Source organism: Solea senegalensis, linkage group LG10 (assembly GCF_019176455.1).
Source record: "Solea senegalensis isolate Sse05_10M linkage group LG10, IFAPA_SoseM_1, whole genome shotgun sequence".
Classification (NCBI taxonomy): domain Eukaryota; kingdom Metazoa; phylum Chordata; class Actinopteri; order Pleuronectiformes; family Soleidae; genus Solea; species Solea senegalensis.
In genome coordinates this window covers 14,695,575-14,723,257 of record NC_058030.1, presented here as the reverse complement: position 1 = coordinate 14,723,257, position 27,683 = coordinate 14,695,575, and the positions used below count along the sequence as shown (strand labels likewise).

The following is a 27,683-nucleotide window of genomic DNA, read 5'->3' as shown; positions in this document are numbered from 1 at the left end:
ACAAATAAAAGAAAAATGGAAGCTGAAATTGTTGTTATTTAAAAACATTTTTGCTAAAACAAAGAAAAAAAAACACCACCTGTAGGAAATGCTGCAACCTGCTGGACTGGATGTCCTTTCCCCCTCATCTTATAAACGCTGCCTAAACACAGCTGGCCTAAGGCATAAGCGAAGTAAGCGGATGCTTAGGGCCCCGTGACCACCAGGGGGCCCCAAGAGCAATCAATTGTTGTTTTTTTTGCGTGTGAGTGATGACACATATCAGTGTCCTTGAGGGAAAAAAAGCAGCAAACCACAGTGAATTTAAGTTGAGGTTTACTTTTATGTAGCTTGTGTGATGCTGTGGAAGTGTTTGTGGAAGTGGGGATGGGAGGACACGGCAGGCTGTGGGGAAACATGTTCGCTACAAAGTAAATCCAGCCTCTTCTTCTTCTACTTCTTCTTCTTCTACTTCTTTCCCGTCACCTACAGTACAAAAAATATATCGCCCTTTCATTGTCTGTTACCGCATAAGTTTTCCTTTTGAAATCGAAAAATCCCACCACACCATGATGACTACCAGGGCCGGCCTAATGCACAAGTCAGGGTTCGTACAGCGCCTTGGAAGTCTGGAAAATGCTTGATTTTAAATATAGTGTTTTCAAGGTTTGAAATATGCTTGAAATTTGAGCACTGTGCTGGAAAATGCTGGAGTTTTGATCAATTATCAATGAGTAATGTTTCCTCCAAAAAGGTGTACTGTATATTGTGGTGCAGGTCACTCATCATCATCTCCTCAGTCTTAATGTATTTGATTTTACAAATGTTTATCCATGGGCCACAAATAAAATGTATCCATTTATTTATTTATTTATTAACTCATTAATTCATTATTGTATTGTTTATTTTATGTACTTTTATTATCAGGCTAATTAAGAATCTTTTTCCTCTACATTCATTACTGTAAGTTTTGGATATATTTTTAGGACTATAGGCAAATTACGTTAAATTATTAAAAAAAGAAGTGTGTTTTTTTTTTTTTGTGATTATAAGTGTGAGTATTCATCCTTCTTTTTTTAATAAAAGTCACAATCACAAAGGAAAAGCGCTTCCAGAACACAAAAATACCCTCTATCAAAATAATCCATTCATGAACAATCAAGTTTAAACGGAGACTTGGTTTGAATTAAATTAAAAAAAAAAAAAAGTAAATAGTTTGTGAGTGTGTCTACAATCTAACAATCAGGACTTTTGTGTTTAACAATGAGGACGTTTGCGCCACACTGAGTAGGAGAGAGGGGCGTGGCAAAGGAAACACCTCCGTCTAGGTGACATTGTAGGAAAAGACTTGTGGATGAAGAAGAATCAGCGGCAGCCACATGTGTACAGCTGTTCGGATTATTATCGGATTATTCACACGCGTCGTCTTCAATGCTTGGCTGCCACCTTTATTTACCACACACACACACACGGTACTTTCCACAGGCGCACACATGGAGCTGCTGAGGCGCAGCAGCCTGAACGCGGAGCCGAGAGTGTTTCTAAGAAGTAGTAGTACCTAAAACACTGTCGTCTTTTATCCGTTTTTCATTCTTTTAATTAATGTGTATACATGTTGGAGAGGTCCGTGCCTCATAGAAGAATGGACGGATTCCGCAGAGTCGCTTTTCGCAGGAAAGAACAAAGTCTGGACATTCCAGAAGAAGAAGAAGAAGAAGAAGCAGCAGGTGAGTTTATGAGGAATGCTGGAAGAAACTTGTTTTTGTTTTTGTACCGCGCAGCAAATATAACAGCACTGCTCTCAGACTGCTGCAGGACATTCATGTCACAACTGCAGACGTTTTAGTTCATAACATGTGTACACTGTCTTGTGGGGGCAGCTCTACAGTAGCTGAGTACTCAGGCTGTAAATGCTTTACCTACCTTAACTTAAAGGTGACTCAGTGTGGTGACTGTCTCATTATTTTACGTGCTGTGTTTTCGTCAGCCTGGTTGGGAAAGCGTGGAATGGCCACTGTTACATACCTACATCACACATTACATTACATTTACAGCCCTTGTTTACACTCCACTGCTGACTTAGTGGCTGCTCAGCAGGTATGAAGGTTAGTCAGGCCCCAACCTGTTGTGTGTAACCACCTACAGGCTGGAGGGCATATTCCCCCTCTTGAAAACACCAGGAATAAAGAACTGTGATGTTTGCAAACAGCAGGGTTCCACCCGTACAAAAGTGATCAAAACAGTCCCGGGTTTATATTTTCATTCATGCTTCAATGCAGATCTTTGCAGAGCTGCTGTCTGAGGGTGTTTCCACGCCTGAAAAACCTCATGGTTTCGGCTCAACCTGAGAGTTAAGTCACTGAAAACAATGATCCATGTCAGCGCATTTTGTCTGGGCATGAACAGCTAAGACAAGAGACACTGGCACGACTTCCCTTTTATCTTGCAACTCTGCCGAGTGCTTGTGCAAACATGCATCCAATGATTATACCTCTGTAGTGGAATATGAACTTTGCTACATGGTTAATGGTGGCACTTGTTAAACTTGGTCAAGGTGTCTTGGGCTTATAAATCTCAGAGTCAGGAAATGACGTAAACACCAAATCACCCAGAACATTATCTGTCAATGAATCAGAATCAGAATCAGAAGAGCTTTATTGCCAAGTATGATTTGCACATACAAGGAATTTGTTCTGGTGACAAAGGTGCATAACAAGCATACAAAATTTAAAAAAAAAGTTAAGTGAAACAGTAAAACAGTAAAAGTTAAGTGAAACAGTAAAACAGTAAAAAGTTAAGTGAAACAGTAACGTATCGTATATATACACAGTATATAAATGTTTTGTTTTGTTTTGTTTTTGTTTTTTAAGATGAAAAAGAGCACTACAGAAGAGAAACACATTGGTTGACCAATGTGTGTGTGTGAGCAACACTGTCAACATAGTGTCATCATAGCTGTGCTGCAGATATGGCATTTTCCAGATTCCACTCCCCTTTTGTCATGTTTTTTAAAAACTGTTCTCGCTCTTTCTTATTAAGCTTGAACATGCTGTTTCTCTTCACGACTGCGACTGCGTTTCTAGAAAGAGAAAAACTAGTATAAAGTGTAACTTTATTGCAGAATTTGCTCCGGAAATGAGTATTATATCCATCCATCCATCCATTTTCTACCTCTTTATCCTCCACATGAGGCTCACAGGGGGTGCTGGTGCTAATCCCAGCTGACAATGGGGCAATTGGCGGAGTACACCCTGGACAGATCGCCAGTCCATCACAGGGCCATGAGTGTTATATTTACAGATTTACTGTTTTTACTATGATCCTGCATTTCTTGGATCATGGATATAACGATATAATGGAGAGGCACAGATACAGTAGTACAGGGACGTTGAGCTGATGTCATTGGTAAATTATGGTGCATACACACTTAATGGTTAATGTCTCAGTTATTATTCCATGCAAAAAAACAACAACAACCCTCTGTTCCTCTGTCTTATTATAGCTCACACGTAGAATGACATTTACTTAGTGTTGCTCAATAGCTCTGGGGCAGTTCAGCGTGTGACTGTGTTACTGTGAGGACAGCTGTATCAGTCTCCAACAAAGGAGCTGTGTGTTTACTGTCAGCGCGGACAGAAGCAGTGGGAATGGCAGTTGAGAGTGTTGCTGGTATTGTCCTGTTACACTGATGCTCATTCAGCCAGAGCTGAACTATCTCACTGTCCTCCACTGGCTTTAACTCACTTAAAGCAATAGTGGCCCCGTTGTTCAGCTCAGTTAATGATGACTTAAAGAGGTGATTATTTTTCATTTGCCGTGCAGCGCTGTACCACATCAGTGCAAAAGCAACAATAAAACAGCTTCATGGCATGGAGAAGACTGAGGTTGATTGAGGTGTGAGTCATTTTTATTTCTGAATGTAATATAATTATAAAGAATCCCTTTTACTTTGATGTAAGTACTGTATTGGTTTGATAGTGACAAAGACTATAATATATAATTATAACTATATAATATACTTCAATAGTTTAAAGACCAGACAACTCTTTATGGCCTTCAGTCACGATTGAGCCATACACAGTAAAACCCCACATGAGTAACGAGATGGTATTTTGAATGACTTCATTTCCTTATCTGAATCTTTCCCCTAGTTTTACTCCACGTCTAGCCCCGATGTCTCAGGTCGGACATGACTGTGCATGAAGGTGTGGCGATGAGGAAGTTCTTGATTTGCTCAGTTGATATTCAGTGTTTGTCTGTGTGGGGACATCACAAAGCAAGGAATGTCTCATACAGGAGTGGGTTTGTTTGTAATATTATTGTTCAGCAGTTGCTTACACACACTTGCTCATGTCACAGGACAAAATCACCATTTATGTTAAAAGTGGATTTTTTTTCAAGTTTGCCAGCAGGTGGAGGTAAAGACTCACCAAAAAGTTTCACCAGTTTTCAGCTGAGTACAAAAATCAACTTTACTGCCTGCCTGGTGTGTGAAATAATCCTAAACTAAACAAACTAACAAGACACACTGTTTAAAAAAGTAAAATAATGACCACGCACAACCACTGATATATAATTACCATAGTCCAGGTTCAGGGAGCAGACAATATTAGCTTCTGCTCAAAGTGTTTGTGTGTGTGTGTGTGTGTGTGTGAGTCTTTAACTGACTACAAATCAGCAAAAACATGAATAATGTCCAATATGTCCTGTTAGTCATAGCTAGAGCTGGGCAATAACGGAATAACAGTTTATATTTGATAGATTTTTCATAAATATCAAATATAACTGCGCAAACTGCGTTTCTCTGTTCTCCTCGTTGTTGTTGTTGTTTAAAAGTTTAAACAACACAATTTAATGCAGCAAAAATCAATTGATATTTGCTGCCATATTTCAGCCAGGAAACACTTCTTTTTTCCCTTCCATGCACCAGCCAGTGCTTCCTGTCTGCAGCGTGTGTTGTTTCCCTCCTCCTGACTGGAATTGTTAGCCTGCAAGGCTTTTCCCAGGAATCTCCTGCTCTCTCTTTTTTTTTACCTAAGATGCTCGGCGTAATCTCAGAAAATGATTCAGAGGTGCAGCGCTGGCCTCCTGCTGAACACAGAGGGACACTTTGGGGAAGTAACTTTACAGAAACGACGTTGAACGATTGTGTAAAGCAACGTGTTTTGTTTCTTCTCACCTTTGCGAAATTACGGACATCCCATCTGTAAGAACAGCAGACAGATGTGATGGTGATGACTTGTCTTTCTCCTCAGTGCTGTCTCTCCGTTCTTGTGCAGCAGTGAAGCGGACAGTGCTGTGTCCTGTCAGGAGAGGAGACACCTCTACCTTTGTTTACTGGCTGAAGTGGAGGAAGGAAGAGGAGATCATAATTTATCAGATGTGTATTTTAAGAGACCATTTGTGGAAAGTGAAAAGTTAGCATTAGTCTTCAGTTATTTTCATTTGACGTCATCTCTGCAGTTTCTGTCTCTCTCCTGCTTGGACGTAGCATGGACTACTTGGTCGCTGGTTATCGGTGGTGCTGTCTGAGATTTGTTGGCCCTGGTAGGTGATCCAGTGATAATGAACACTTGTCAGTAGTTGAAACTATAACACGAGGAGCTTGTGTAGGTGTTTTCTTCCTATTTTTGTTTCCTTTCTCTTTCTTTTTTTAATAATAAGACACTGGACTGACAATGAAACGACGACACAAATACTGGTTTTGGAGCCGGAAAGGTAAAAACTCAAAGATGTGTCTGCTCTGCTGTTATGGTAAGATTTTGAGTCTCCAAAATTCATTATGAGTTAATGTGAAATGGTAATACATATTTGATCTTCATCATTATCATCATCATCATCATCCCTGCTGCTGTTGTACTTACTTGTTTGACTGCCATCTAACTGATATGTATTTTCCACCAGTGAGCAAGAGCTGGTTTGTTGATCTAATCCCCTGCTAACTTTTTCCCACATGTTTACTTTTCATTCTGCTGATGTTTTGCATGCATCATCAATTAATCTGTCCATTATTTTCTTGATTAATCAACTCTGGTCTGGTCCATATATCAGAAAATGTTGGTGGGTGTCTCCCAAATCTCAAAATGTAATGCAAAGAATCCAGTAAATATTCACATTTGAGAAGCTGAACTACCAGAGAACTTGTTTTGATTATTAAAAAAACACTCAAAACTGATTTATCTGTTATCAAAATAGATGATCCATTCAGTTATGGGTTTATAATCGACTAATTGATAAATCTTTGCAGCCCTTGTTTATGAAAGTGTTGGCTTCCACAGAGTAAGATCAAATTGTCTGAAGTACTTTCTAATTTCACTGGCGTACATTTGTAATTCTGAATTTATGAGGACTTAATTATAAATCAGTGTTTACTAAATCAATTTGCTTCAGTATAACTGAACTCGTATACTGCACAGTAAACAAAGCTGGAGTGTTTGTTTTGATTTACTTGGCTTTAGTGTGGACTGCCTGCTGCTGTGGTGCCATATGCAGCAGAGTGTGAGGAAGCGTTTAAATGCATGCAAGCTTGAGAAAGGACGGTTTTGTTCTAAGAGTCCTGGGAACCATTTCCCCACTTAAGACCCTCTTCCAACCACTCTGGGCTTTTGGCAGCTTCCCCACTGACCCATTACCCAACTGCATTTGTGTCTCTTCATGAAGGGAAGTAAGGCCTGTATAGATGTGTGTGTACATGCGTGTCGTTACACTGCAACCCTTTAAATGTACACCTATTAGTGCGCTGTGTGTTGTTGGGGAGAGTCGGCTTTATTTAAAAAGCAGAAAGGAGGAAACACTGTGAAGCATTCTGCTTTCATTCTCACTGGCAGGAAGGAAAAGGCTGGGAACAGCATAGAGAGCCTGGGTCCTTTCACCACGCTCATTGTTTTAACGTGGGAGAGGGTGTCACAAGCGGCAGTAACACAACTTGCTGCTATCAGTGTATACAAACTCACATGCTTACTTTAGGTTTTTAGAACTGAAACTGTTGACCTAATAGTTTGATTTTAGTGTTGGTCTTGCTGAGAACAGAGTGAACTGTTTCCTTTATGATGGATCATGAGAGGGGGTGGAGTGGCTCAGTGGTTAAGACCCTACCTTGTGTACCAAAGACATCATGGTCGCAAGTTCGATTCCACCCCTGGCTAATTGTACTTGATTCTATTGTAAGTCGCTTTGGATAAAAGCGTCTGCTAAATGACATGTAATGTAATGGATATGAACAACTTCTGCTTTTTGCCTTAAAAGTTCTTTGTAATAAGCAACATTTAGATGATACTGAAAATATAATATAACATTATTGTACTAACATTATTTTGTTAACTATGACTTATGGTACTTTTTTTGCATGTAATTAGATGATATTGTCTCTTGTTATTAGGGGTATGGGTACAAAAGCCGAGGGAAGAGGGCGCGGGTGTTATAACTGTCGAGCACTAATTTTCGTCAGCTGTCTCGGTGATGAAGTATGTGTGTGAGTCATAATGACCGACAGCTGAAAAAAAAGAGTCAACAGCCACTGCTACTGTACTGTTACAGTAGGTCAGACTCCACTCTCGCTCAAATTACCAATACCATCATCAAGGTGTCAATAAGGTGTCCTATGAACAGAGGACGGCTCCGTGAGTTACTGGGATCCGTTTGTCTCGCTCTGCATTTTCCCCCCACTGTCTTACCGTGTGTATAAAGGTGGACATACTGTCGTCTTCAGGTCACAAAACAAAATCCCATTGTGAAGCCTTGACTAACGCCATGTGGAAGAAACCCTGTTTTTCAAGCCTTTGCATTTTGGAAATCTGTCTGTCTGATGCGTGTGTGGAGTCTAGAGTGAAGGTGAAGATGCTGATGATGTGCAAGACTTAGGGCCATTGTTCATTTGACATCCTCTCCTGCAGAGACTGCGATTACTGTAAGACAGCATTTTTCAATTTTGTCATAATCTTTTTTTTTCTCTGTTGCTATTTATTTTTCAAATTCCCCCCAATCCTCTCTCTCTCTCTCTCGCACTCTTCCTCTCCACATAAATCAACAACAAATGTATGCTGCTCACTCACACATTTTTTTCACACATATTTGCCACAGAACACTGGAGATATGGGCTTATGCATGTATAGTTATTCTTATGTGTATGTTAAGATTTCACAAAGTCTATTTACACTCCAAATATACATAAATAACGCCCAGACTCTTACTGACAAGTGCTTTGCCTCCGTAAGGCAAACAACAGCTGACATGAGAAATGTGTGTACATGAAATCTTTCTTAATTCTTAGTTCTTAATTCGTAAAACATTAAGTTAAAGGTTGACCCATGTGGTTTTTTTTATGGCCAATGCTGCTACCGATCAGTGAAAAGCAAATTAATGAAATCGGATGCAATTTAAGGTGCTTTAAAATTCGACTGCAATCTCTGACATTGCTGTACTTTGTGCCATCATGTAATAGCTCTTGTGGAAAGAATTAATTGGGTGATGAAGGAGACACATAACACATGCCACGCAGTTCCAGTTGTGTCCACTCGGAGGCCTCCTGCCATCGAAACTGTCAGCCGATTGAAGGTTCTCTGACTAAAGTTCCTCTCATTGTGCATCACATGATAACACAGTCATAGCAGGAAAAGCACAGGTGTTGATGTGAACAATGGCTCTTCTCTGTTCCAGTAAGTCAGGCTAATGTGACGGCGTGAGTCAGCATGAAAAAAAAACAAAGACGCTGAATCTGAAGCAGCTAAATGGCACTGTTTACAACAACTTATTTATTTTGACGCGTCACAGTGCACTCTATTGTGCTGCTGTAATGTTGTGGTTTCAATATGTATGTAGATGAGGCCTAAACCTCCCACGTCGCTTATCGTTAGTCAGAACGTAGCGGCGAATCCGCTCGGCCTGCTGTGATGCGTTTGTCCTCTTATGTGAGTGTTAAATGATGTAAAAAGGAAACAAGTCTTTCCTGCTTGCGGGATCAGACCAGCGAAGCCTACAGAATAGTAATTCAAGCAGGCAAAGTGGGAAAGGGTTGGTGTAAAAATATGTGCATGCATTACTCTCACACAGTACAGTCTGCCTGTGGTAAGATACTTTTTTATGATCAGCAAAAAGCTCTATCCATTTCATCTTAGTTTCTTCATATGTGTTTAATTTGCACTGAAAATAATGAAGTACTCTTAATTCAGGGTGGATCCTAATGGGATGTAGTCTGTGTATGTTACTGTGAGGAGCACTGAGAAAAATAAGGTGGATAAACAAAGCATCTGAGCCTAATTTTGTGCCAAGATGGTTTTCAAACACTCCTCGTAAACAAATTGTTTAATCAATAAGATAAATGCTATTGTCTGGCCAACTTATTATCCATGTTATAGTGCTGCTCTGGACCAAGTTCTATCAGGGACACAGTAATAGCAGCGTGACACTGTGCGTGTGTATGGAACCATTCCAAGGTGAATTGTCGCTGTGTTGCAGGAGCAAATGTTGACCCCGTTGCTTGACATGACAGATGCGCCCCGCTATGCTTTGTGTAGCTTATTTGCTGTTTCTTTGTAGCTTTAGTTCCGTGTGCTTGTGTCTGTAAACATGTGCGTCTGCAGACAATACAAATCACTCATCATTGACCTTCATAATGTAGGTGGTGCACGAGGAGGAAGAGGAGGAGGGAGTCAATGAAAACCGCAAGGGTGTGTGTGTATGTGTGTGTGCATTTTAAGTGATGTGGGTTTAATTAATGGTGTGTGCATGGGTGGGTGTATTTAAAGTCCACACTTCTTTGCACATAGGGATGTGGTTGCTTAATGGCCTGGCTCCGCTTCGCTCAGTCCAAAGAGAAAAGAAAGAGATGGATGGTGGGAGAGGGAAGTGGACAAGCGTGGTCGGTGGATGTGACACAAAGACAGGAGATGTGATGTGGGAGACGCCAGCTGCAGTCGCCACGAGGTAGAAACAAGTGTGAAGTGGACAGTATATGTGTGTGTGTGAGTGGGAGGAAAGCAGGGAGGTGTGAAGAAGCAAAGGACAGAAGAAAATGTATGCACATAGAAAGTGCTGTGTGGCGTTGCACTTGACAATGAGGGTACACAAGATGAAACAAAAGCGTCTGTGACGCCTTCATGTTGAATAGCAACCGAATCAAGTGTTTGAAATGAATTTAAAGTGACAGTTACTGAAACATCACTGACCTCGCTGAACAAGTGCTAGTTTTGACTGGTTGGACGAAGAAGCTGTTGATGAGATCTTCATTCTTCATTCTATGGAACCCGCAGCTCAACACTGCACACATGAAGTTAATGGAGGTCAGACCACAGCTAAAAGAAAAGTGAATGTGCTTTACCTTTGAATGGATCGAGTTTAAAGGAGTTTTTGTGGATGTGATATTCAGGAGGGATTCTTTGAGCTCACATTCACAGTGAGCGCGAACAGATTGATCTGTTCCTAAACAGAGAGGAAGAGCTTATCTACCAGTGAGCAGTGGGGCCGCATGAAAGTGTTAGTCTGGGTTTCTCTTCCTAAACCGCCCGTGTCTCCAGTGTCTGTTTCTGCATTAATGCATGCTGTGTGTTCCCTCCACAAAATGCACATTTGCATATATTTATATTGCTCACCTGAATACTTAAACAGACACATTGCTCACTGTCTGAAAACCAATACTTGACTCAAGCGTCTCTATGGAAACACTGCTGATAATAATCAATGAACAGGTTACTCATAAGAGATTAGATTTATTTAATTGTGACCCCACGCTCAATGTCTGACATTTTACTCTATTTCATTTCCTGGTAAAATAGTGATCAGACATGACATCACTTAGTCCGACTGATTAACATAATTGTGGCAGGTAGGCTGAAGTCTGACACGAACGCTGCGTTAGGGTTGCTTTTAAAATTCTCACTTGTCATTTTTGATTAGAACAGTGAGTGGAACTTAATTAGGTTCTGAATCACAGTCTCTAGCTTTAGATGCACGCAAGCAACAATACCAATTCCTGGATTTCAGTTTTCATACCAACATTTAAATTGTAATTTATTCTTAATCTTTCCAAGAAATTAAAACCTGTAAATACTCAAGGCAGTCAAACATTTGTTTGACTAGAAAGGGCTATATAAATACAGACCATTTACCATGATAACATCGTTTCATCGTGCCACAGGAAACGCTTATGTGATGCTACTGATAGTGTTGCATCCAGAGAAGCTTTGGTTGTAAAAAGTACTGATACACACTTTCTCTCTGATCCCTTTCCCCTCCTGCTACAACTCACTGAGGGATCAATATTATGTCAACGGTGCATCTTTATGTTTCTCTTCAAGATTTTCTCTGATTAGCAACATTAAACTGTAACACAAGCTCACTTGTAGAACTTTTATTTTAAACTTTTAATTTTGACTTTTAAGAATCAAAAACGAATGAGCAGTAACGTATAACCAGTTATTGGGTTAAATGTTTCAAGTAGCACGCCTCATACTTAGCAACACAAGGGAAGGTGTCTATTTTTTAACATTATATGATTATATATCCAGAATGAAGTGTTTTAGATTTCCATGAATGTTCTTTACACATGTTCACTCTCCTGTTGCCCATTAGTGGCACAGATTTATGAGAGCTAGAAACTGAACTAGGACTAATGACCTCTCGCCTGTGCACGCATGTGTGTCTGACTGCAGGCTGCATGACCCTTGAACCTTTACCTCTGCAACACATGCGACACATACATATGCTCAGCCGTTCCTCTTAGAACGCTACACATTTGGACGGACTAAACAAACTGGGAACACATAATCAAGTTCAAACCTAACCCTAGCTATAACCTAACCATGATTGAAATCTTAGCTCTTCACTTAACCACTTCCTCAGAAATTAGGCTCTGCCTCATTGGGACTAGGTTTTGGTCTCCATGAGTGATGCTACAAGGTCAGTGTTCATGCCAGAAAAGGTCCAAAAGACACATGCAAGCAACACATACTTACTTAGTGTTCATGGTGAGGTCTGGGTGTATTTATTGCTCACTCGCCCTCCCTCCCTCTCTCGCACTCTTCCTGTCTAATTACAGTGTAATGAGGCCTGCACTGCACACTCTTAGTGTATCATGGCATGTGTGAGCTTAAGAGAGTGCAAATATCTAGGCTGCGAGCTGGACGTTTCTTATAACTGCTGACAGGATTTCTTTTTAATGGTAATACATGTCTGGCTGCGCTTGTAGATGGTATGTGGTAAATCATTCTGCTGCAGCAGTTTAACAATAGAACACGAGAAATGAGATGAAGGTGGAACGAGAACAAGGTCAGTCAGTAAAAAAACGTCACGACTTAAGTTACTGTTTCAGTTCAAGGGAGTCCAAGAAAAAGATGATGTGATACCAGTCTGAACAAGAAAAAAAGGAGTGAGGGTCCTTCCCATTTAGCAAATTTCCTGAGTTGTGGTGGTGCATGGATTTTGCACTGCATTCAAACAAAAGTGTGTGCAACTATTACATAACGTGTCAATAGCTGCAGGTCATTTCTACGGACAGGTTTTACAGTTTGAGAACAAAGGAACTTTAGGAGATCTCTCTACACCATTCTTGACCCAAAGAAGACAAAAACAACAGAGTATTTGCATCTATTTGCATATTGCACATCATATATTAGTGTTGTTTTTGATGTCCTTGGTCAGACCCAGAATTAACACCTGTCTAATTTTAAGTAATTTTACCATCTGACAAATGTCAGATGACTAAAGAGAGATCTTTATTCTTTAGAGAAACTTGAAAAAAAAGTAAATAGTTTTTTGTTTTTTTTTCTAGACACAAAACAACAAACAACAGGTAAAATGTTGAAAGTTGTTACATATGTTGTACCTCAACGTGTGTTTGTGCAATTCATGAACATCATATTGCTATTGATATACCCTTACACACTGAAGAAAGTTACATCATGAATTATATTGTTATTGCATTATTGCCCAGCCCGAGGCAGAGCATGGTTTTGCATTTGTAACTGCAGTAGACTTGTTTCGTAGAAGTAGCTTAACGCTGTAATGTGTGACTTTTAAACATAAACAAATATCTGTTACAGTCAAAACCATGTCAGATGAGTGGGGTGGAGGCGATTGATTGGAATATGGACCTATGGACCTCTCACAAAATCCAGACAGAAAAGGCTCGGCTGTCGTAAATTGTTTCTGCAACGCTGTCAATCAAAAACCGGTTCTGCCTTTCAGACAGTCTCTGACTCTGGGCTTCCATTGACTCCCAGAGAAGCTGAGGTTCTGTGGAAGTGACATATTTGCCGCATTTGTCCAATCACTGTGAAACTCACCGCTATTCTGAAGCTGTGGTTTTACGTAAATCACGTAAGACGATCTGTCATCCGTGATAAACAGCTGATTCTAGCGCACGTTTAGTATTGAAATGTAAATGCAACACAGTACATATTTGACCACATTTTGGAGGAAGCTGAGCTTTCCTTGATGTCTTAGAGAAATCACCACTGATAGGGACTGACTTTCAGACATGCACTGAACTGAGCAGGAGAAACAACAAAGGATTCAAATATATACATGTTTCTCCTACTGCCTCCCGTCAGGAGTGTGAAGCCACAGATTTGGTTTTAATGGGAAAAAGTGGGTGGATTTAATTTCCCCACCCCCCAACCTACAATGTGATATGAAACCTAGAAAGGAGGAAGTATATCACCCTGAGAGAAACTAAAGATGCGCCTGTAGAATCTCAGAAGCAAGTCAGGCGTCTATACCCTCTCCAGATCGATTCTTTATCATCCCTCACCCCCACCTCTCTTCCTAGATGGGGGTTGTTTTGTGTCACACCTTTATCTGCTAGAGCCACCAACAGCCACAGGGACAGCAGTTGAGTGCGGCCATTGGCTTCTTACCCTCTGGTTGGCCCTCCCCTCGCCCAACACAATGGGACCGATTGTCTATGCGACACACACACACAAGCATATGCACACACACTCATACACAGAGGGGGCTTTACTGTGTGGCTGAGTGTCGCTCCCCCGCCGTATGCCCCATCTCTACTGGAATGTGATTATCTTCCCTCGCAGCAAGACGGAGAAATGAGAAAAGGGTAAAAGAAGAGAGAAGCATCACAGAGAGGAAAAGGGGGATGAGTCAGTCTGCCACTGTGTGTTCAAGAGTGTGCGCGTGTGTGAGTGACTGAGAGAGAGAGCGAGAGAGTAGGAAGGGAGGATGCAGCGAGGCAGCAGCTTAACACGAGCCTGAACCTGCCAGTGTGAGTGACAGGGCACAGAGAGAGAGAAGGGAGAGGTCATTTTCACTTCATCCGAGCTGTGGGGAATTTAATTTCCTTTCACAGACTCACTGGACACAACCTCGACCCAGGTTAGTGCTTTTTTTCTTTTAGGTTTGTGGTTCACCAGGCAGAGCAGGCGAACTGGAGCCACCAAGTGCACACATACAACAGCTGTGTGGCTTTAGGTTAACAGAGATGGTGGTCAAAATGTGGCTGGTTCATGACCATGGAGACACTAAAGTACTGCGCACACATGCAGGCATGCAGGCATGTTGCCAGTTGATGTGATGGTTAACAAAGGGAGGTGCACACATCACACGAGATAAGCCCTAGATCTGCAGGTACTGTAGTTTAGTGTGGCAGCAAAGTGTGTGTGTGTGTGTGTGTGTGTGTGAGAGAGAGAGAGGCAGACAGAGAGAGATGTAGTGGCTGCTGTGGTCTATTAATTTTCTTTAAGGCGTTGTTGACAGAGCGTCTCAGCAGCAGACTGTCTCTGCATTTGCACTACAGATCAGCAAAGCTTCTGATTTCAGTTAATTGTGTTTGGTTTGATCACGTTCAGTTGTCCACAGTGAGCTGTTGGAAAATAAGCAGGTCTATGTCTCTGTGTGTGTGTGCTTAAACACTACCTTGGCTTGCTGTTACTGATCCTTGTACAAACACAACTATGATTTTTGAGTCACCTTGTCTCTACAGCTGTAATATGAGCCCACAATGACAGATATAATCATAACTGTGTGTAGTGGCCGCTGATTGCTAATATCAACATAGAAAAATGGCTCAGTAAATAGCACTTATAAAACTGCAAAGATATACTGCAGTAATGACCATTTTGTTACCTGGTAATAAAAGACAAAATATGTCTCCTGCTTCAGTTCCTCTTGGGGCTCAATCGCCCCACTCCATCTCCCCTCTGTGTGCACCCACTCTTACTCATTTGGCTCGCTTGCTATCTGCTACCGCATTTGAAACCATTAACTTTATCGGCAGCAGTGTATTTTCTCTAGTGCTTCCTGTGTTCTTAAAGACTTCCCATACAGGCAAGACAAGGTTAGAGCTATTCCTGGTGCAGTGGAGCAGCTAAACATTCACAGATCGGGTTATTGTGCCTGAGTGTCATCCGTCCAGCAGGAAGTTCCTGCAACAAAAATCAAGGTAGAATGAAAGGGAGGTTATGAGGTTATATAAAAATGAGACTCACTACTACTAGTTATGCTGAACAATTTGGATGAAATGACTGATTGTGATTGTTATAGTTTTTTAAGTAAAGCTTCAGAACAATATTTACTGTGTGATAGAATTCAAATCAAGACGGAGCGTTGCCATGAGATGCCATCAAAATATTAACAGATTTCTTCCTGTTAAAAGGGATATTTTTTCTCTCCACTGATGCCGTATGCTTGCGCAATGTGTGAAATATTGGGTTTCCTCTTCTCTGTAAAGATAATGAGATAATGTATGATGTGATTTGGACGTGAATTCCAGACAGATAAAGAGGTGTTAGTATGTCAGCCACTGCATGAGTTCAACAAACTCTCATATATGTACACATGGGATCATTGAGGCATCGTCTCTGCTGTCGTCTTCTACCTCATGTGAGTGATAAATAATTGGAAAGCAGAGGTTATGTTTTATCTTGCAGTATATCCGAAAAAAGGGAAAATGGGAGAAAAAAGCAGAGAACTTGTTGCAAACAGTCTCATCACCATAAATACGAATATACATAGAATATGTTTAACGTGTATTCGCTTTCTTATTCTGCTTGTTTCTGTTCTTTTTTTGACCTTCTCTTTTCTAAATACCAAAGTAAAAATGCTGTGTCACAGCCTCGCACTGGCATCGGCGGCTGGGTTTGTGACAGCCGATCATCTTGTCATGTTGTCTCCTCCGTGTACCTTCGGTTTATCTTTCTGCTGAGCCTTCCATGGAACCGACCAGAAATGCTGATGCTGTTTGACGCTTAGTTCCCCCAGGACGGGTGAGATTAAGTGCAGGGTGCGCGTGTGTGTGTGCATGCGTGATAATTGGGGTTTCTTATGTTGTGGGGACCTAAATCTGTTTGCACGGTCACATTATGGGGACAAAAATCAAATCCCCATAATGTAAATTACTAAATTTTAAGGTAAAGACATGTTTTAAAATTAGGATGAGATCAGGGTTAGGTTATGGTTAGGGTCAGGGTTAGGATTAGAGCAGTGCTACTGATGTTTAGGTTGAGAGTAAGTCTCCAGGAAGTGAATGTAAATTTCATGAAGTCATGGGAACCTGTGCGTGTGTGTGTCTTGAGTTAATGAGCACTGTGAGCTCAGATAAGCAGCACCAGCGTGCAGACCTGGTTCAGTGAATATTTTTTGATAAACTTGCTGTCACAAATGAGAAAGAGAGAGAAAATACATTTGGTTTAACCATTCTATGTGAAACAGGAAGTTTGTGCTTTGCTCCTTCTCTTTCTCTCCCTTTCTGCCCCATTAGTGCCCCAACCTTGGCTGCAGACTCGCCCGCTTGCTTTCAGGACTGCAGGGTTTTCTGTGCATTCCAGCTCTGGGTTGAGAATATGGGCTCCAGTGGCCTCGGTCAGAAGGACCCATTCATACCGAACACAAAGATCCTTTTTTTTTTGAGACACAAGTCTTTACCCACGCTGTTTGATTGGCTTCATATCCAGCGTCTATTTACTTCATTCATTATGCATCGGGTCAAATCTGTTTCGTATTAATGAATCTCTGCGAGTTAGCGTTTCCCAAATGCAAAGGGAACAATGGGACATAAATGTGTTTAAATGAATAATTAATCAAGAGAATGTTGCATTGATTTACCACTTGAAACTACCCAACCAAACCAACACCAGCTCCACAAAGGTCCTAAAAATGCTTTTTTGTTGTTGTTCTATTAACGTTATACAAGGCTTTGATATTAGTCTCAGTGGCATGAGGGGTCACGTGGGTTGTTTACCGCCCTCAGTTGCATCTTGTAGCCCCGTCTGTTTAAGAGAACAAGAAGATTATTATTAGTCGAGATTAATCTTGTCAGATCATGTCACTTGGTTTGGGTGCTTGCTTGCCTTTCCTGATTATAAAGCTTCAAAATTCTCGATCATTCTGTTCTTTTCAAAGTCTGTGTTCACATTACCAGACATGACACATAACGGGGAGGGTCCAACAACATTTTACTGAAGCTGCTAATTGTTTACTTCACAAAATAATGTTACATTAATATAGTAGCAGTTTCTACAAAAAAACAACAGATGTGTTGTTATGAACCAACATTTTTAACCTATAAATTGTTCTTTGGCCTTGGAAGTAAAGAGTTCTTCTTTATCAAATTAATTAGCAAGCTGTGATCATTTTAAGTATAGTGCAGTTATAATAGCATATACTGCTGCGTGAATGATGTCTTACTCCTTTGCCCCTGTAGGTCATGGTTTTGAGAAACCACCAAAAACCACACATTTTTGAGGTGGTCCCACATGCCTCTGTAAAGTGTGGAAGAATCCAAACCCCATAGAATGTCAAACGAGTGTGTTTTCAGGGCAAATAGCGATAGATTTGGTTTCATAGAACAGCCTCTGAAATGTTTTGGACAAAACCTCCGTGCTCTCACAAGCGTCTCCCTTGTACAAGGCATCTGTTGTGGTGCTTTGCCTCATACTCGGTGCATCGGAATATTAACAAGTGCATTTCTTGAGAGAGTTTCAGCCAGTATCTGAACAACAACTTACTCAACAGCAGCGGTTTGTGCAGTTTCTCATGGGGGTTATTTATGGAGAAGCGCAGCAGCGTTTTCACTTCAGGAACTTATTTTGTTGAACTGATGGAAATTGAAGTGGTTATTTTTGTAAATGTTTGCTCAGAAAATAGACTGAACACACTCTGAATGGAAACAGTGACATTGTCGGAAGAAATACCCCTGGGGCAATGTTCAAAATCACTGATTTAAGACAAATATGTGAGTGCAGCTGGTTTTGCTAGGGTTTACTGTAGTTCATTGCTTTTTATAGGCACAAATGCTATTGCTTTTAAAAAACAAAACAAAAAAACCCCACTGCAATTGTCTTTGATTGTAGCTGACTTTCATGCATTAGCGCCACTGTTATTCATGTGTGAAAAGGCGTTTCTGCTGGGGCGACGTCGGACGTGCTGATTGAGTGGACAGGATATTGATTGACACATTCAGTAGCTCCTGCCCAGCAGCTGTGATCTGTTTTTTCGAGGTAGGTGAAGCAGGTCACAGGGCAGTGGAGGAGGAGATGAAGGCAGCAGATGAGAACAGCGAAGAAAAGAGGAAAGAAAAGATGCACTGTGGAAAGGGGGAAGTAAGAGTCTGTTGACTGTTGATGTTATCACACACTGTCACTAACAATCGATCCCTTTCTCAGAGGCATAGTGTCCACTATCTCTTTGAACATAATACAGCACATCTTTTCTCTCTAAATCTAGGTTTCACTCATAATTTCATACCTGCCTCAGTTGAAGTTATAAATATCTTAGTCTTATCTTGGTCATTTTTATGTGCAGTGACAACCATGACCCGCCAACTGTCGTTGCCTCTTTCTTTCTTTATGTCATCTTTGAAGTACAGAAAGTACAGGAAGTGTTTAAGGGGGGGTGTGTTCAGGTTCAGACACGGACCAGAGAGCATGTTCAGATCATGCTTAAATCTTATCTTTGGCACAAATTGTGGCCACGCATGTGAAAAGGTACATGACTGAGTTAAGTACAACATGAGCAAAAAGGAGAAGAGCTGCTTATGAGATTTAGTGGCCTGAACAACTGTTTCACTCCACACACCATAATGACATTGCACTTCCTGTCAACTCTATGAGAATTTATTTTGTTTTACCTTGTTTATGTGTTTTATTCGTTTTATAATCCATTGTTATTGTTTTCTTCATATTGCTTTTATATCACAGCACTTTGGTCAACATGGTTGTTTTTAAATGTACTTTAGAAATACATTTGTATGGGATTGGAGTATGACTAAAAACATGAAAAAGCAGCAACAGAAAGTTTCTGAGGTTAATTTAACAGCTCAAAACCCCCCTGTACAATTTGGATAAATGCTTCTGTGCTGCAGCTTCATACACTCACAACACTGCCTCAGTCAGGTCTGATAGTTTTGCTTGTCAGAGCTCATTTTCAGATGAAGGAGGCAGCAAATAATGTTACTTAATTGATGTTCATGAAAAGCAGGGTAAACTTAAGTGTTTCAATCGTCATTAGACAACGCTGAAGCTAGAACTAGAGGGAATAATGAACTGAACTTTTATCAGAGGAAAGGGCACTGCACTGGGTTGCCATAAATATGCTGTAAATACTGATTGGTTTATTCATTGTACAAGAATTCATCACAGAATTGCATTATCGGGTGGAGAGTGAATTGGATATGTTTGCTGTCTGAGCTGCAGAGACGGGGTCTCATCTGGTTGCCCTGACCATATAAAGGCTTCACATGGCCTTTTAATTTTCACTCTATTATGTTTGTGGCAGAAAACCATAACTCTTTGGTAATTGTCCATTATGGGAGGACAAGGGGGAGGGAGAACAGAGACTAGACGCATCTGGTCTCATTCAGTAGCCAATCTCTTCTGTGTCAAGCATAAAAAAAAAATTCACACGTGCCCTCTTTCTCTCTCTCTCTCACACACACATGCAGCTATCCTTTAAGGGAATCTACATTGACTTCCTTTCCTTACCGCATTATGCCTAACCATAACCATAATGCCAAATCCTAACCACAATTCAAATCTTATCCCTAAATTTAACCAGTTCCTCAAAAAATGAGGTTTTACCTTATGAGGACTACTGGTCAGCATTTATGCCAGAAAAGGTTTTAAAGAGGGAACACATTCACACACACACACACACACACATGCATTATCACCAGCATGAACTCAGTATGATTAAAGGGGTGTGACTTGGCACATTAATACAATCTCCTATCTCCATTATTTATGAGACACATTTGAATGGTAGTTATCTCAATCTATAGCAGCGATGCAAATGAGGTTACTTAGCATACTTGTGTCCTCATGGGCCATATTGACGCCTTTTTTTTTTCTTTTTTTTTTAATATATTCAGTGGTATCTTTGGCTCATTATTATCGGAAGATGAGAACACCCCCCCCTCTGTGATCTAGGCATTTTAATGTCAGATCTTCAGCTGCAGTGTATCACAGTTTAGATTTTGTTAAAAGTGGGTTTTCCAGATGTCAGGCACAGTTAGGATGCAGAGGCTCAGAAGCAATAAAGTACATCTCAGTTTGTGACGTTAGAACATGTGTTGGATAATGTCATTTTTGGCAGGAATGAATGTAGTTAGATATTAACAGTTACAGCTAATATTCATCTTTTTCCACTCCACCTTGCTCCTGTTAAGTGGTTAAAAGTGAAGGACAGCTACTTCCTCCTCCCTCTGCTGCTGTTCCCTCCCTCACCTGGTGACACTGGTTTCCAGGAAACCGGTTTGTGCAGCGAAGGGCCAGGTACGCTGATAGTGTGATGAGTAAATACAGACATGAAGTATTTAGAGAACAGGGAGGCTTGCTGCTGAAGGAAGGGGTAAAATTTCCTTATCGCTGATAAAAAATGGAGTGGAGGAGACACTGTGAGATGGATAAGAATCGTGTTGTTGACAGGATGGGGAGAGGCCATCTCTACCGCAGAGGAGTTTCCACAGGTACTGTAGAGATGTTTTGTTTTGCCAGCAAGGCTGCTCAAGAAGAGCATCGAGAGAATACAGCTTGTTTTGGGTTTGAGTTTTAGAGGTGAGCATATGCTGGTGTGGGTCTGCCACAGAGGGGAAAAAACTCTGAAGGAAACTATGGTTTCATCACAGAAAGCCACAGATATATATACACACACACACACATACACTCACAGGTGCTGGTAGACAAGTGTATCCATCAGTGCAAGAGCTGTCACCTTAAAAAAATCCTAAACATGCAGCTAGTCAGTTTAAGAATAGACCATAAATAAAGCTTGTGAAACACATGGTGAACGGGGAACTAAACAAAGTCTGTAACTGCTGTGGGTTTTTTTTGTCAGCAGACCGTGGGACAGTGTTCAGCTATTATTATTATTATTTGATATAGATATGATAAAAACAATACGTTTTTTAAGTTTTAGGACATTGTGATATTTGACTTATGGATGCAATAGATAAGGCTTTGTTCTTTCTGTGATAAGAGGAAAGTGGTTTGTTCAAATTTAACACACATTTGTTATCTGTGTACAGGTTATATGGTTATTTCATTTAAACCTAAATTAAGAGTTTTTAGGACTGTAGGATTTGAGCATTTTTAAAAAAATGTATTTATTGAGGTAACATGCCACTTGGTTCTTGCTAAAGATAAAGATGTGAATATTTAATATCTCCCATTATCTTCAAGCATTTGTGTTTCTTTTACAAAGGCCACATAATTACCTAAAATGAGTTTATAACAAGAGTATTTTGTGAGACTGCCTGCAGCTCTGAAATATAAGACACTAATTCACACTGGCCACAATAAAATGTTGGGTTTTGGTGTTTTTATGATATTTGTTGAAATAAAATGCTATTTCAAAAATAGTTGAAATATCGTCCCTTGTAAATTCCCCTTGTAAAGGGAATTACTTGGAATTTTCTTTGTTTTGTCTTTTAAACATTGGCTCTGGATGGATTATTATGAACACCACCGTCAGTCAGGAACACTCTCATCATAATGAAGCAGGTGATTGCAACAAATGGAAATAGAGTTGGCACAGATGACTCTGCTGTTCACATACAGCGACAGCAGTGTGAGGCAGCATTCGTGTAGCAAGGGCAGAGTCTAATTTAAATGGAATGGACCAACCTGACTGAATGAACACTCATACATGTTTTGATGCTGGGAGAAAACCCACACAAACTCCACACAGAAAGGTCCCAGACTGGGAATCAAACCCTGTACCTTCATGTTGTGAGGCAACAGTGCTAGCCACTAAACCACCATGCATTTTTGGTGTGACAGTGGCCACGATTAGACTGAAGAAAGGACACATGAGATGATCTGATAAATGTCACAGCTCAGTTACTCTTATGCAAAAGCAGATCACGATTCAGCCGCCAATGAAATTTCACCATTGTGCTTTCCTATCAGCCCCTGTCATTACACCTTTATATTAAACAGGAACCAGTTTGTATACACTTTGGTAAAGAGGCCCGCATTTCTCATGTAAACTTTGTTATGTCAGGAAAAGCAAACATTCTTCTTTGGTTACTCATTAAAATGTAACCGCTTTTGATTTGTTTTGGTCCCTGTGACTCCCATTATTAGCTGAAGTTTGCTTCCAGCGCTGAGGCAGGTCAACAAATAAAACAAACAAAAAACTGAAGCCCCAAGGTGTACATACGTTTTTTTTGTTTTTTGTTTTTCTACCCAGTCGCCAGTGAAAGTCTGACAAAACTCTCCACACCTTTGTATTGCTGTGTTTACTGTAACGGACTAGTCAACATGATGTCTGGCAGAAACCTTTTCAACACTGTCACTGCTTCCATTTGGAACTCTTTCTCCCCATTTCATCCCCCACTTTTGTTTCCCCTCAACTTTATTTGTCATCATCTCTTTTTAAAGCTCTTTGGACAATGACAATCTTATTTTTCTTATGTGATTAGGTGTATCACACAGTGGATACAACACATAATGTATAAATAATAAATAAAAATAACTCATGTAGCTGTTCAGCTGTTAATATAATATTCGTATAACTTATCATAACACATCGTAAATATTTCGCAAATTCACAGAGAGAAGGAATTACAAATACACGGATGATGATCAAAACAGAAAAAAACAATAGAAAACCATACTCCGACCCCACTGTAGTTCTTTACCAAATATTGTACTAATTTACCTATTTGTCTTATTTCCAATTTTACTAATCTGTTTGTAACTTCACATGGACAAATATCAATTAATTAATAATTAATTAATTAATTATAAGAAATGGGTGTGTGGTGACAATGACAAAGTTGCTGTAAAGCTTCAAATGCAATAACTCACTTTACATTTAAACATTTGTAGGAATAAAGTTCAATCAGGTCCTCCTACATTGCAGTTTCAACATCAACAAAGCATTTATAGTTAGTAAACTATCAGTGTTGATTTCCTGTACAAAGCGTCTTAATTGAAATTCTACTTTGCCTCAGAAATGTCATTTAACCAAGTGCATTACGTTTGTATTTGAGCTGCAAAGTAGTGTTTTAGATTGGGTAGGGGATGAATCTCCCTTTCTCTTTAGCCATCTTAAGCATTTTCATTTTACCCCTGAGTTATTTTTATCCTCCCATATAGCAATTGTGCCCAGACACAGGGGTAATAGCTGGAATACAAATAAAAAGCAGGGTAATCTAATCTAATGTCATCTATTTCATCTCATTTTCATCTATCCCAATGATGGAAAGACAGTTCTTCACCAAAACAGATTAGTTTGTATTTTCAAACTGCTATAATTTAAATGAAATAGTAATTTAATATTATCCCTCAGTCTAGCTGGCCTCTCATCAACAATGACTGCTTCAAGAAAGACTTAAATTGACAGGCAGATGGGATATGGTTGTTGTGACCAGTGCCTCACATCACTTCTATTGTGTGCATGTGGATTTGTGCACGTAATCTCTTGCAGTTTTTCTTTTGGTTTGGTTAAAGTTTTAGTTTTGTTATGCTCAGAGCCAAGACACCTCTATATTTAACTGTAGAATATGAAAAACTGGAAGTTGACAGGCATGAAGAGGAAGTATGAGGTCAGTCCAGTAGCCCCGATCAGTAGCCTCTGCCTCATCATTCATCACCATAGAAATAGGTTTCCCCCCCAACACCTACATCATACAAAAACCTCTTAATTGAACCTCTACAGCCTTAATGAATACTGTCACTTCTGTCTTCTGGTAGCGAGTGTTTCTGCATTTATAATCCTGACATGGTGGCACACCCCCCCCCACATCAGAAAACGTTGATGATGGTGTATGATGAGTGTGCTTACATGGCAGATGTGTTCTGGACAGTTTAGAGTCAGTAAAGAAATGTCTCTTATGTACATCATGTTTTTTTCTTTTTCATAAGCTGCTTACATTTATACTCTGAAAGGGGAAATCGAATAACAGATTGGGGTCCCACTTACGTACGGCATGTTCATGTGTGTGAATGAACAGCAGGCAGGCCTGTCATGAGGAGTCCAGATGGTGGGTGGAGAAAGCCCTCCTTTAATCCCTTAGCCAGGATATTAAACCCCCTTTCACACACACACACACACACACAAATACACACAGTTAAGTCATGTGTACCTTTCTTTGACAGTTTTCCCCGGCCTCATGCTGAGTATGTCCACTTTTCTTCATGTGGTATTATTCACACTCCGTTACGTTGCTCTCAGTTCAGGGCTGCTGTCTTGTCATCATATCCCAGCTGATGTTTATAAAGGTATAAATGATTCAGCGACCAATTTTCTGTAACAGAGACATTTTACAGTTGAAGCTGTGTGTCTTGGATCTGAGCAGAGAAGACACACATTGTTATGTGTATGTGTATTAGACACTTTTTTCAAACAAAAAAATCCGCTTAAATCCGCATTTTTTAACAATTAAAGGTGAGACTTCAGAAAATAAAATAAAATATATAAATGGATACAAAATGTCCTCCTTTTTTATTTATATAATATACATAATTATATATTACAAGAGAGGCTCTTAAAATACAAATACATGGCTATGGCTACAGCAATTATACAAGTTACAATAACAAACCTGTGGGTATTTACTGGCCAATTTTCTTTTACACAGATATTTTGTAGTTTTACAGAACAAAGACAAACTGTACCTTGTGTAAAATAGGTGTTTGTGTGTGTTTAACTGGTATTTAACACTCTTAAATATTACACACTGAATCTTTAAAAGTGATTGTGCAGTGTAGTAAAGATGTGGAACCACCTTCTTCTCATCACCAGGACAGGGTTTGTGAAAAATACACAGAACAACAACATTATTTAGTATTAAAAACACAGCAGAGAATAGTGTTTACCAGGTATCAAACATGGTTGTTATCACATACAGTACAGCTGCTTATTATGACACAACTCTCTGTGCCTCTGTTCGTAAAATGACCTGTGTCCTCCTTAATGCTTTGCAACCGCTGCATCTTCATGACTGTGACCAAACAGGAAACTGAGTACTTGTTTCGGCTGAGGGCGATGAGGATGTCGTTAGCTTCGGTCGCAAATCAATCTACAGTACGTAATGAGAGGGCCATGAAAGGCTGCATCGTATTTCATGGAAAGGTTTCCAAGTTGCTTGAAAATATCACATAAATGGCAGCAGAAGTTGTGACACACTTTAGCAGGAAGAAGCACAGGTGTTAGTGATAATGTAATCAGTCACATGTGCATAACAACAGCAGTCACATGTACTTGGGAACCGTGGAAGCTAAATGGAACACAGCCATTGCTGATTATTTACACCTGTGCTTTTCCTTCTGTGACGTGTCAAAATGACTGCCATGACAAAGGCCCGTAGAAAAGACTGAGAAGGTTGTCCCCACGTTTCTTTTTACAATAAACAACTTGACTTTCACTTAACTTTCAGACCAAATGTCATATTTCTACTCTGGCATGATAACATAGCAACCAAGCTAGCTGTAACCTTTCTAACAGTAGAGTGAAATACGTGTGTCACTGTTTTGGTTGGTTGTTCTTGTTGACGTTGTCATTAGCAATTTGCCAGCACACCACTGCCTCTGAGGAACGGCGATGAATTCATTCAGCTCATCTTTAACTTGTGCTGCTGTTGTGTGGTGTGTCGCGTTGTTTCACTCTCAGATGTTGCTGGATGTCACCCCGTAACTTTGATGCTTTGCGTTAGATGAGACTGAGAGTAAACAGCCGGTCTGTGCACACTGAGACACTTTTAAATTGTGTCTCAGTTGTGTGTGTGTGTGTGTTTATTGGTCCTTGCTAATACTCATGCGAGACCATCATTGCTGTTACAACTGTTGCTGTTTTCCCTTTAATCTTTTATGAGCATATAAAAATGGCTGGGTTGAAAGAGTATTAGATCTCCCCACAGACGGTGCATTGCAAATCGCAGACAAACTAATTAGAGTTCCTGTCTCCAAGGGTGATATATTCTTTTTCATTCTGAAAACAAGCATAAGTGTATACTTGGTAAAAAAAAATATTTCCAGTTTCATGCACTGCTCTCATCACCTATTGGAAAATAATCATCCCACCTACTTTCTGATTCCACCATCCTAATTTTCATCTCCTCCCTCTGAACAACCGAGTCGGTGATCCTGTTAAATAAAACATGGGGTTTTCCTCAAACTGTTTGATGTTGCCTCACATGGGAGTTTGTACATTGAATGTTTGTTTGTTTTTTTTTGCTGTTGCAGAGAGGAAAGGCAAGACTGCATGTTTTCAGTCCAAGAACGCTGATGAAGATGCATGTGTGGCAGTGAGAATCGAACACTCAAGAGGTGGGAAACTTCACCTTCCCTTATCTTACAGCCATCTTCTGCTTCCTTTTCCATGGTGTGCAGGTTTTCACAGATCACATGTGTGTAAATGTGAGAGGGTCTTCATCTTGGGAGGTAGAACACTGCCACAAGCTTCATTAAGATGACAAGCTTTGTGACATGTAAGGCTGTGCACATTTTGAAATCAGCATTAGAGCAGTCAGAAAGGTGCAGTGTCATCCTCTACTCCATCTCTCACAAAGTGCTTTCCACAGCCGTCATTTTCTTCCTATTTTTTATTTTCTTTCTCATTTTCTTTCCTGCTTGTTTGCGCCATCACATTCTACATAATGTCTGTTCATCTCTGCCTTTCCTTTGCTTGTCTTTGTATCGCTTTTCCTTCTATTCTGTCTGATCCAGAGCTTTTTTTCCCTGTCCACATTTTGCCACCTTTTGCTTTTGTCTCATCATGTGTCCACCTCTCTCGCACTCCGTTTTCCAGTCTACGCCTCGTTTTTTTCTCATCAAACAACCCCCATCTCTGCATCCACTGTGCCCCCCGTGTCCCCTTATTTAGTTAATGCTGGGGTTCTAATCTAACTCTGACCCTTGGATTAGGGGATGAGGGGGGATGGTTAATCTGAAGAAAGTCTGGGTGCTTGAACAGAAGTGGCTAATCCTTGGCATGGTGGTAATGTTATCTGTCACGCTGTCTGTGTTCATATGTTCGACACAATGAATTTTTCATGAAACGCAGTAAAAAACCAGACACGCAGTGTAATCACACTTGATCTAATCTCATCGAGTCAGTGTAGACACCAGTTACAGTTCAAATCTGAGCGTGTCGTGTGTGTTTGTGTGCGTTTATGTGTTACTCATATGTCGAAACATGAGTAGGGTGGGTGTGTAAGTTAGTGTCACCATGTCTAAGTATTACACAATCTGCCTGTAAGAGTATTTTTCCTACTTTACCTGTGTCAGTAGTCCATATAAATGGTCCACAAAAAACCT

General features: G+C 40.3%; 1 protein-coding gene across 4 annotated transcripts in view; it reads left to right on the top strand.

Annotated features, from left to right (window-relative positions):
- Window positions 1-1,327: 1,327 nt before the first annotated feature.
- fgd4a (FYVE, RhoGEF and PH domain containing 4a) overlaps window positions 1,328-27,683 on the top strand; it is a 46,015-nt gene continuing 19,659 nt past the window's right edge. The window contains exons 1-3 of one of the 4 annotated variants that reach the window (XM_044036807.1): window positions 5,190-5,526; window positions 5,644-5,733; window positions 26,610-26,693. In XM_044036807.1, the coding sequence (XP_043892742.1) occupies window positions 5,472-5,526; window positions 5,644-5,733; window positions 26,610-26,693 (229 nt within the window). In that variant the 5' untranslated portion in view covers window positions 5,190-5,471. Of the gene's footprint in view, window positions 1,707-5,189; window positions 5,527-5,643; window positions 5,734-20,664; window positions 20,888-26,609; window positions 26,694-27,683 lie in introns of those variants that run through there. The other 3 variants (XM_044036808.1, XM_044036810.1, XM_044036809.1) reach the window with 3 other exon arrangements.